At 44.8% G+C, this 11,711-nt stretch overlaps 1 protein-coding gene across 5 annotated transcripts in view; it reads left to right on the top strand.

Annotated features, from left to right (window-relative positions):
- HNF1B (HNF1 homeobox B) overlaps positions 1 to 11,711 on the top strand; it is a 50,821-nt gene that overhangs the window by 3,283 nt on the left and 35,827 nt on the right. For 3 of the 5 annotated variants that reach the window (XM_006924933.3, XM_015599237.2, XM_006924932.3), the window contains exons 2-4: positions 1,835 to 2,034; positions 7,059 to 7,245; positions 8,676 to 8,911. In XM_006924933.3, coding sequence (XP_006924995.1) covers positions 1,835 to 2,034; positions 7,059 to 7,245; positions 8,676 to 8,911 — 623 coding nt within the window. Of the gene's footprint in view, positions 1 to 1,834; positions 2,035 to 6,980; positions 7,246 to 8,675; positions 8,912 to 11,711 lie in introns of all 5 variants that reach the window. The other 2 variants (XM_015599236.2, XM_006924931.3) reach the window with 1 other exon arrangement.

The raw sequence follows: 11,711 nt of genomic DNA, 5'->3' as shown, positions 1-11,711 counted from the left end.
ATTATTTCTCTAGATTTTTTAGACACACGAAATGAACACAAATTAAAATTGTAAGCAAAACAAAACAAAGAATCTATTAAAGCAGTAATAATAATTTTTAAAATCCAAATACTTTTTCTAACTTTAAAAGCTATTGTTCGTATCTGGTGAAAGTGTTTTTCCACCCTAGAAATATCTGTGGAAATATTCGCCACAAATAAGCTTTTAAATGATCTCTAGTATTTCCACGGGTACGTCCAAAATGTCACGTTATTTTTCTCTTACTCCAGGTGAATTCTCCATGTTTGAAACTGTAACGCACTTTCTCATTTTTTGTTCTTGTTGTTACTTCATTATATTGTATTACTTGGAAGTTTCTTTATAAATACTTGAGAAATTCGTTAACTTATATGTAATTAATCTTAAAAGTTTGCATTTCTCAAAAACATCTCTATCAAAACCTGGATTCTCACAAATTTAATATCAAAGATTTGCTAAAATAGTTACCCAAATGCTTACAAAATATCTCAGTTTAATTACTAGACTTTTGATTTATTAAACTATTTTATTTGACATTATAGGCACCATTTAAAAATAAATTAGGTATTTAATTTGCAACACTGTATCTGGTTTTACCTTTTTACCTCTGCTTTACACTATTTTTTATTGTTTCATCTGAAACTTTTTTCCCTTCATTTTTTCATGTTTTATTAGGCTATTATATACATCAACATATAATTTTTTTAAGTTAAATATGTGGCTACACTAAACAAATAGTATATGTGGATATACTGCTTCTTTAATACTTTTGTTCTATACTGTGCATTATTTTCTTATTTTTTTTTTGTTTTAAATGACATCTCTCAGTTTTGTCACCTATTCAATAAATAAGAAACAATATTGTCAAAGTTGAAAACATTTTAAATAAATAAAATCCAAAGGCATTACCACATTGTTCTAAAGAAGCTTTTTGTGCATCTTAGTTTATGAGAAATGAAGAATATAAGCAAGGTCTTATGCAAGCTTGAAATGTGAGAGAAGTATTACTTTCCAGATACTCTTCCCGATCAGAGTAGAAATGTAAGAATACAGAAAAACAAGTCATTGGGAATCGTTACTATTCGGAAATTGAAATTATTCACCCCCATTAGGTTTTATTTTGGAGGTGTGGCTGTGATGATTTTTTTTTTTTTTTTTTTAACTTTACTTGCCTCGCCTCAGTGGAGTGATTCTTCAGTCTCAGGGAGGAATGTCATTGTAGTTCTTAAAACTTCTAAAATTCTGAAAACCATTTAACATGTGGCTAACAAGTTATCTTTGTGTCTCAGGAGATAGACATATATCTTTTATTCCTATTTTGTAAGGCAAGAAACTGACACACCCATTCAGAAGGAAAACAATGTGAAAGAGGTCTAGGTGAATTTAGAAACTGATGCTACTACCCCGATTATTTTTGGATCAGCCAGCCCAGCCCTAAGCTAATGGCACCTCCACTTTCCAGTGGGTCTCTTGCCATTTAAGGCTCTCTCAGTCCGGGGAAATGAAGGAACTTTTCTTTCTGCTTAAGAAGAGACAGTGCTGGTAGTGCTTTCCCATTCCTGAAAATAGGAAATCATCTTCATCTTTTCTCACTTAATCTCGAACGAAAGGAGTGGAGTGTACTATCTAGGAGCATTCATCTCCCCTTTTATTTAGGTTCTATTTTGGCCTCACATCTCTCCCAAGGATGTAGTTTGGACAGGTGGAGACATAGGTGAAGATCAGAGTTTTTCACAGAGTTTAGGTAAAACACTTAGAGAATATATCTCCCCAGACGTCTTCAACCAGCATCCTAACCGTTTACTTATATGTCTAGTGAGGATCCTTGGAGGGCTGCCAAAATGATCAAAGGCTACATGCAGCAACACAACATCCCCCAGAGGGAGGTAGTCGATGTCACGGGTCTGAACCAGTCACACCTCTCCCAGCATCTCAACAAGGGCACCCCTATGAAGACCCAGAAGCGTGCCGCCCTGTATACCTGGTACGTCCGAAAGCAACGGGAGATCCTCAGACGTAAGTGTTTTAATTTTGCCTCTGCCTCAACCTGGAGTGACCTTTGCCCTAACTCTAACCCCTGTGGGATGCCTCAGTTTCCCCTTCTCCAAGAAGGTCTGCATGGCACTTGGCAAATATAAGGAAGCTGGCAGTTAGATTTGGCCTTCATAGTTGCTGTACGATGAATTGGCTTATATCATTTTCTTCTTACACAGTCCCTTACTACCCAGCCAGGTGTTCTGACAAGTCCTTCAGCGTGCACGATGGTCCCTGCTTCCAACATCTTTCTCTTTGAAACTGAATGTGTAGCAGTGGAATATTGTTCCCAAAGTAAGCCAAACAGGTCCCCTTGATACATGACCACAGATTAGAGTTGCCAAGGAGGATATTTTATAGTAAACAATAATATTGATCACTATTACTGTTATTTTCCTCCCCTCTTGGGGGGGGGAGGATTATTTTTTAAAAAAATAGGACATTTGTGTATATATATAGATATATTTAAAACCTGACCCTATTATTTTGGGGAGGGGGTGGTGACTGAGTTCTGAAGAAATTTAAAGCACTTACTCACATTTACCAAAGGTGGTAGAGTTTGGGGACATCAGCTGAAGAAGCCGCTTCTGGCTAAGGCAGGATACAGTAAAAGTGTCTGCCTTTGGAACTCTGACCAATCAATTCTGGTCATTCCCATTCCCAGATTTCCTTTCTGTCCCAAATCGCTTCCACTTAATAATATCGAGAGACTTTTGTTTTGAAATCTAGGGAAGTTTGAACTTCATTTGAATGACAAGAGTAGGAAATGACATACTGTTTTTATTTTAGGAAAGCATACCTTTACATTATACTTTAATTATTTTGATCCTTTTCCTAGGAAAATTTTGTATGAGTTTTCACTCTTCAGCACACTGTCCCCTGGAATATGGACTTCTCTGTCTTTGTCAAGGAAATTAGTTTCTATCACATTCTGAAGTGGGTTTTTTTCCCCCTCTCACTAGATGGTCACTTTTAAAAAATTATTTTTGTTTTCTATCACACACTGCTCTGAAGTGATTGTTTCAGTATTTATTGTCTCAATGTATATGGGCTAGAAAGGCTTTCATGGTGGAAGGAAAGATTTTTTAGGCATTCATCTCATATTGTGGTCATTCTCTCTTTTGTTGGAAGCATTGAAATGGATAGATTAGAAGAAGCAAAGTGAGAGCTCTTTGCTGCATAGGGTAGGAGTCTCTGGGTTGATCCACCATCTGGGGTGACTAGGTCTGCAAGAATTTGTGTTTCTGACGTGAAGCAACTCTCTGTAATTCCTGAAAAGTCCATTATCAGGAGTCACAGTCTCCAAAGGCCAGAGAACCCTTGGAACCTGCCTTCACTAATCCAAGGCCCATTTGACATTTTTAGTTTGAGTTGCCTCTCTGTGTTCAGTGGCAGTTCCCTCAGAAAGGAGACGGAAGTAGGAAAGACCAAATGGGAGCTTCTAAAAAGACAGGAAGCCCAGAAAATTTCTCAAGATCCTTGAGAAAGGGCATTTTATAAAATAACTTTTGCTATAGTCTCTGCAAGGGATTTTTTAATTGTTATTTTTATCATTACTCAAAAATCACGAGACATAAAGCTTAAACATTTCTTCATTCTGCAAATATTATATGAGCAGCTATTAGGTGCCAAGCACTGTGCTGGGCTGTGGGATACACAGCCCAGAGTCTCACAACCTAATGGAGGGATGAAATGTGTGAATAGATAATGCCAAATGCTTTCTAAAGCTTCTGTAAAGGTATATACAAGGGGCAGCAGAGGAATTGCTAAACTGCCTGGAGACATCATGAAAGGCTTCCTAGAGGAGGTGACATTTGAACCAAAGTCTGACAGATGACTGTAACACATACCATCATGGGGTAAAAATTAGAAGGTGAGATAAATAAAAGAGGGACACAAGTGAATGGGGTAGGAGGAAAGAGAAAGAGAGGGGAGAATTTTAAAAAGGTGTTATGTGATTACAAATTTTCTTAAAAAAAAAACAAAAATAATAAATGGTAATATTCATGGGCTCATCTACATACATAGAATCTTCTTGTTCAAGTCAACTTCTGAGCCTGTAAAAAGGCTACTGAACCCAACTTCTCCAAGTTAATTTTTATGGGTGGTGAACATTTTCTTTCTCTTCCTGCCCTCACTTCTACTCTCATTAATCTGGAAATAAGGAGAAGAGAGTTGGTGGTGGCTGAAGGACATGGGAAGTCTAGTTCTTCAAAAACTGAGGGACAAGGGCCAAGGCCCTGAGGTGGGTAGAGCCTGGATGTTTCTGGCATGCTCTAGGTTCTGCACCCCATGCAGGCTGCTGCCTCCTCAAAGGGCAGTGGACAGACAGGCAGCCCCCACAGTATGGGTGGTTGTGAATGTGTTTCGCACCCACCACAGACGAAACTTTAGAGTCAGTTTTACTTCCACCTAAGTCAGACTTGAAGGTTTTACAGGTGTGTTGTTTGCATGGTTTTGTTTGTTTTTTAGCAAGAGGTGATACAAAGGCTGCTGGTTAGGAGCCTTAGGGTCTCCAGGCTGGGTTCACATCATGGCTTCTGCCCCACATCCTTGTGACTTTGAACAAGTCACTTAACCAGTCTGAACCTCAGTTTCTTCATCTATAAAATGGAGATAGCAATACTTGTTGCATGGCGAGGATGTGAGAAATAGATGAAGGGACACATTTAGAGGACTTGGCCTCTATAGAAATGGTTCAATAAATGTTAATTCTTATTATATCTGTTCACATTGAGAACCTCGAATTGATCCTGGGTCCTTGGGCTTATCCATACTGGCTTTGGCTGTTATTCATGGTGATTCCTCAGGTCCACAGGGAGGAAAGAAGACACTGAGGCAGACCCCCACTGAGTAGGGCAGGTTTCCCCAACCCCCAGGCTGCAGACCGGTACCTGTCTGTGGCCTGTTAGGAACTGGGCTGCACAGCAGGAGGTGAGCAGCTGGGGAGCAAGCAAAGCTTCATCTGTATTTGCAGCCACTCCCCAGTGCTAACATCACTCCCTCAACTCTACCTCAGATTATCAGGATTTAGAGTCTCATAGGAGTACCGATCCCTGGTGCCAAAAAGTTGGGGACTGCTGGAGTAGGGAACTTCTCTCTATTCCTCTGATTGTCTCTAAAGTAACTGCACTTAGATGCCTGCTGTGAAGACCCAATATTATAGAAGATGTGAAAGCATTTTGAAAAGCATAACCTCCATAGGAATTTGAGTCATCATCATCATCCTGACTAGTGGTAGATGTTCTAAAGATATTTAGGACCCCTTGGGTTTACATCCAGTCCTATTCTGCAGATGGGGAAGCTGAGAGACTGGGGATTGAAGTACTTGACTGGGGCCCTACATTATCCTGTTGAGTCAGTGACTTCCTGACCGTAAACTTGGCACAGACTCTCCCACAATCTAAAGGAGTTTTGAGAACCAGTGAAAACAGAGCCCTAAGTGGCTTGAGAATCATCTAAAATGGATAGGACCCAAAACAAAGGCCCCAGTGACATGTTCAGTTCATCAACCAGGGAGACCGCTCATTGACTTGGCCAGTCAGCAACTGGTTAAACAGACCCCAATACCACCTGCAGCTGGGGTCCTAAGTCCAGGTGGCCCACTGCTCCTGTGATGGACCAAAATGGAAATGAATCCCCTGATTGATAGTAAGTTCCCCATTGCTGGGGATATATAGATTGGAGGACCACATGGCAGGATGTGGTAGAGGGGATTCAAGCATTAAGTAGTGCCCTGACTTTGAACCTTGAGGATTTTGGTTCCAGTCATCTCTCACACGTGTGGGAGTGACTTCAGGAACCAAGAAAGAAAAACATTAAGGTCCAGAACATGGGGACCAGCAGTTAAGAAATTGATCTGTTACATGTCCTTGCTCAGCAGGGTGCTTGGCCTCTATGCTTATTCATCTGTAAAATGGAATCAATCACCCCGATGAACCCTGCTTCGTGCAGCTGTGAGGAAGAGAACAACAAAGCTCTCTTCCTCCATAAGCAAATATCAAATCATTCTTAAACCATATAGGCTAGGGCATCACCACTGGGCAAGCTGCTGTCTTTTTTCATTCATTCAACCAAAACGTATTGAGGATCATGATATGCCCGGGTCCCGGGAAGGGACAGACAGGGAGCATCATTCCTTCTGCATTTATCTTTCTCCAACTCATTAAATGTCATTCCTAGAAGAGTCCTGTGTCTGCCATCTTCAGCTTTTGCCCTTTTTCAAATGTGTGGGTGTGTCTGTAAGGCCTTTCCCTCATAAAGGGATTCCTGGACACACACACACACCCACACACACACACACACACACACACACACACACACACACCCACCATTGCCTTTGAAATTATCTAGATCTGAAGAGCTTCTACTCTTTCCAATATAAAACTCCAGTTATATTTATTTCAAAGCTGTGGTCAAAAAGTTTTTTGGGTTTTGGGTTTTTCTAAGAGTATAACATTATAATGTAGATTCTTAGTACACATGAGGAGAGAGGAGGGGTGGGGAGAGCTACTTTCAGTCTCTGAATATTTTGTCTAACTACAAATTGTACCTTTGAGTACTTTCCTCCTAGACCTGAGACTTGGTTGATTTCATCCCCTTGAAAAAATACAAGAGTTCAATACAGAGTATTGCTTCATGTTTGAGGCCAGTGAACCAATGGGGGGGTGGCGGGAATAAATTGCTCTTAAAACAATGGTTGGCAACATTGGAGCTCCTTCAAAGGAAGGAAAGGGGTGGCTTTGGTGGAGTGAACTGAGGTGGGCAGTGAGGGGCCTGTCGTGAGCCTTCCCTCTGCATCCTCATATACAATAACAGCAGATCACAAAGCTTAAGGGAGAGGAATAAAAGTGTTTTTGTTCGTCTGTCTATCTGTCTGCCAAGTGAAGGCTACAGACCCTATCAAATCTACTCCTTTCTCTTTTCAGAATTCAACCAGACAGTCCAGAGTTCTGGAAATATGACAGACAAAAGCAGTCAGGATCAGCTGCTGTTTCTCTTTCCAGAGTTCAGTCAACAGAGCCAGGGGCCTGGGCAGTCCGATGACGCCTGCTCTGAGCCCGCCAACAAGAAGATGCGTCGCAACCGGTTCAAATGGGGGCCCGCATCCCAGCAAATCTTGTACCAGGCCTACGACCGGCAAAAGAACCCCAGCAAGGAAGAGAGGGAGGCCTTAGTGGAGGAATGCAACAGGTAACACCACAAGAAGCTCACCTGAGCAGGCTGGCAAGCACACGGACCAAATATCCATCCCCTCAGTCCTGGGATATTGAGACACTGGTTATCCAGATAAGTGTGGCTAAATCAGGGCTTCCCAAAGTGTGTTCCACGGAATCCTAATTTCAAGTCATTAATAAATAGATTTGAAGAACGTCATATGCATACTTCCTCTTAGAGAGTCATGACATACATTAATATATTAAAGGCTCTGAGGAGTTCTGCAGTCGAGAAACCCACTTAGCTTTGTTGAATTGATTGTTGACCATGAAATCTTTTTTTTTTCAGGGAATACCCCTATGAACTATTATTCCAGGGAAGATATTCTGGAGAGGGCTGATCTAAAATATGATGCCAGAAAATGAGAATCATGTGTTTGACTGCATATAAACTAGGGAAAAACTATCTCTTAGCCACAGACTGGCTCCGGCCTCTACCAATTGTTGTACAGCCATTGGTCCAAAAGGAAATTTGGCAGGAGAGCAAGAATTGGTTAGATCTGTTCAGTCTACTCTGCCCACACTGATTAGAGTTCTTTTTGTATCTTAACAATTACATGTAATTTCAAAGAAAACTATTAGAAATCTTTGAGATCTCTTTTTGCTTCATTCCTGCCTCATCCTCCCTGACTCCAACAGTGACTTTCTAAAAAATCTGCTCTTTGCTCTGGCCAAGACCTGTGGGCTCGCTCTCTGTCTCTGGGCTGGGCTGGCTCTGGCAGTGGAAGGATGTGGCCAGTGAGGTCAGGCCAGAAAGTGGAGAGTCAAAGTGATCAGCTGTGCTCTGTCCCCCTGCCAGTATCCAGTGTTGTCTAAGAATCTCTCTCACACCTGGAACTGGGAGTTCATCAGCAATGATAAAACTGGAGACCAACCATCTCTGCATACCCTCCTTCATACCTCACTCAGCCTGCCCTCTGGGGGAAATACCTGCCATGCAAGTAATGGATCTGTCTTCCCTGACATCCTTTTGGGGTGTCTAAACCCCAAAAGGTCAGAAGTTTTTTAGAGTGCCATGAAGGGACTCTACTCGGACAGCCTGCAAAGGACGTTGCCTTTGGTACAATGGAAGAGTAGCAACATAAGGAGATGTCAGGAAGCCCAGTCTGGACCTTCCCCCTGAATTTCCTGTCCCCAGCTTGCTCTCTTCTCGCTGGAGCCACATCGGAGGCTAAGTCCCTGATTTCTAGGCAGCAGAGCTTGCTCAGTACCTGTGTTCGGCCCCACTCTAGCCATCTCATCAGAGAACTACCTTTTCTCTAGACAGGCTTTTCCCCAGGCTCCTACTCTCTCCTGGGCCTCTTTGTACTCCTATCCAAGACCACTGTGATTATGTGTTTGGGACCAAGCACAGCCATCCACCTCCTGCCTGCCCTCACTCACCATCTCCCCTCTGTCCATTTTCAGGGCAGAATGTTTGCAGCGAGGGGTCTCCCCCTCCAAAGCCCATGGCCTGGGCTCCAACCTGGTCACTGAGGTCCGTGTCTACAACTGGTTTGCAAACCGCAGGAAAGAGGAAGCATTCCGGCAGAAGCTGGCCATGGATGCCTACGGCTCCAACCAGACACACAGCCTGAACCCCTTGCTCTCCCACGGCTCCCCCCACCACCAGCCCAGCGCCTCTCCTCCAAACAAGCTGTCAGGTAAGCAGGCCCCAGGCCCCACTGCCCCGGCCACCTAACCAGCCTGCTTCTCCCAAGGGTCTCATCTGGCTCAAGATTTTCCATAGGAGGAAATGCTTTGGGATGGTCCAAGGGCCTGTCCCCTCTTGTGGCCAGAATGTTCTGTGAAAATAGTGTGTGACTGTGGCCGGGGTTCCTCTGAGCCCTTTCTCAGCCTCCAGGAAGCCCTTCGCTCCATTCTTCTCTAGTCCCCTTTCTTCACCCTCTGTGGCTGCTGACTCAGCGGGTCAGTGCTGCCATCAGATTAGACTGAGAAAGCTGCCTTGTTGGTGTGCCAGGTCCAAACTGCAGGCAGAAGGGTCGCCTTCTTCAACCCCGTCCACATTCCACCTCAGGGCTCTGTCCAGCTCCAACAGAAGGAGCCTAGGGACCTCTGGGGAAGGGCTACTCTATGGGCATCCTCTGCTTGTTGGCTTCTGCACTCTGCCAGAGTTAGGGCAGAGTCAGTCACTTAAAATCTGTGCAGTAATAAGTTGGCCAAAATGGATTGAGTACCTTTTGTGTGCTTCTGTGTGCCTGGCCCTGGCCTGGATTAAGATGTATCTGCTGTGTGTGTGTGGCAGGGGGGACGGCTTGTCAGGATGGAATCCCACATCTTCGTTGTAGGAAAGTACCCCTGTGTGCTGAGCGCTGCATCAGGCATAGGCTGGGGTGAGCATTTCTCCCCTTGGGGCTTAGTTCTTCCAGGAAAGCTGGCTTCCCAGAATGGGTGTGCTTATTTAGGCCGGTTTGGTGACTGTGTAGACAAAGGGTGCCATGGTCCTGCCTGCTCTTGGGAAGGGCTTGTGGAAGTGGGTGGTTGTGAAACCTGTCCCCCTCTTTGCCTGCTGGTTGCCCTTCTGCTGGGAAAGGCCTGAGATCTGGAGCTGACCTAAGTGTTGCAGGGGACAGGTTCAGAACCACCAGCTGGGCGATATCCAAGCATTTGTTCCACTATGCCCTCCCATAGCATGACCTCTTCAAGGGTCTCTGGGAGCCTGCAACCGTCCAGCATGAAGCCTGGGCCAGGGCTTGGAGCTTCTCTGCATCCTGCTTCCACAGAAGGGAAGGGCTCAGCCACCTGGGGAGCAATTTTGGTTGCTCTTAAGAGGCACAGAATCCCCTAGACCAAAACTGGCCTGACTGCAGAGAAACTTAGCCCCTTTATGGATATTAAAAGGAGGGTTCAGAGGGCAGTGGCAAACGACTTGTGGCCGGCACTGAGCAGGACTGGAGCACTTACTTGCCACCCGCAGTGATCCATGGAGCTGGATCTGGGAGCTGCGGGGGGGCGTGGCTGGGGCAAGGGGCATTATTGAAAAGACAATGGCTATTGTGCTGGGACTTGTGATCTCCACACCAAAGTCAGGGAGCCTGCAAGCCAAACAAAGGCCCAGCAGCTTTCTGACAAGCTGGGGTTGTGGTGAGGTCACCACAGGGTCGTTAGCTTAGGCCTTCTGTGTTCTGAAAGGAGGCTGGAGGGACCACATCAGGTCCTGGAAACCGGGCAGTTCAGAGACCCCTCTGATCGGTCTGAGAAGGCACATCCCACTAGAAGCAGATTCTCTGGGATTCCCAGAAGTCTTGGCATTTAAAAAAATCATGGGCTGTTAAAACTGGGAGGGACTTTGAAGAAGGAAACTGAGGCCCAGAAAGAGGTAGTGACAGAGCAATGGGCAGCACAGGGACTAGAACTCGGGGCTGTCGGTTCCCATGCCATACTGTCCACAGCACAGGTACACAATGAGTATGTACCAAGTCCCAACATCGTGCTTGTGATGACTAAGGCACACATGCATCACCCGTTGTGAGCTTATTATGTAGTTGCGTGGAGTCCATAGAACCAGCTGGGGATTGAGGTCATCTTTGGGAGCTTCGTGCGTTTTTCTAGGGACAGTCTGCAGTTTATGGAGCCGTGTTTGTGGGACACTGTATGTTTTCAGTGGCTGCTTTTCCCTCTACGTTAATTTTCACCCAGGAGTTATCAAGCTAGTCCTGGTCCATACCAAGGAACTGGGTTCTCTGGACTGAGTTAATTCTCATAACTATAGCGTGGCCAATTCACATAACTTCTCTCAGTCTGAATTTCCTGTCTGTAAAATGGAGAAATAGTACCTACCTCCTAGAGTCTATATGAGGGTTAAATGAGAGAATGTGTAAACACTGTCTTTCCCAATAAACCATAACTACTATCATTTTCATTATTCTTATTATTACAGAGGACTAAACAAATGGCAGTGGAAAAAATGACAGGCAGCAGAAAGCTATTTCCTTTTAAATTTCACATACCAGGGCCTTATTCCTAAGAGGCAGTGAGTTTTGTCCTGGCACTGGGACTGGAAGCATAGGAGGCCGCTGGACTGGTACCTGGGGTGTAGGGTGCTGGCATTTGTGCCTGTGTCCCCCTTTCAGGCTGCCAGGGCGGGAGGCACATGAGCTGTGACAGGGCTCCTAGGGAATGCACCTAGGGCTAGGCAGACAGCAGGCTGGCACCCAGTGCTCAGCAGAGCCTTGGTTTGCAGAGGCTCGTGGTACACTTCCCATCATGGTCCCACGACCAAGGTAAGATCTCTTGGTTTCTAACCTGGCCTAAAATGTAACTGGATGCAGAATACAAGAAGAGTTCTGTGGTGGCTGAGGGGAAACCAACATCCGAGTCAGCATAGGAACCTCTAACGCTGAGCTGGGGAGACAAGGCCCCAATCCCTGTGCCCCCAAACCCCCGTCCCCCAAACACCGGTCTCTGAGCCTGGAGGACTGGAGGCACCTTAGAGACAAATCT

The sequence above is a fragment of the Pteropus alecto genome, unplaced genomic scaffold, assembly GCF_000325575.1.
Source record: "Pteropus alecto unplaced genomic scaffold, ASM32557v1 scaffold98, whole genome shotgun sequence".
In the NCBI taxonomy this organism is placed as follows: Eukaryota; Metazoa; Chordata; class Mammalia; order Chiroptera; family Pteropodidae; genus Pteropus; species Pteropus alecto.
The sequence above is the reverse complement of the archived record's forward strand: the minus strand, read 5'-3'. Positions and strand labels throughout refer to the sequence as shown.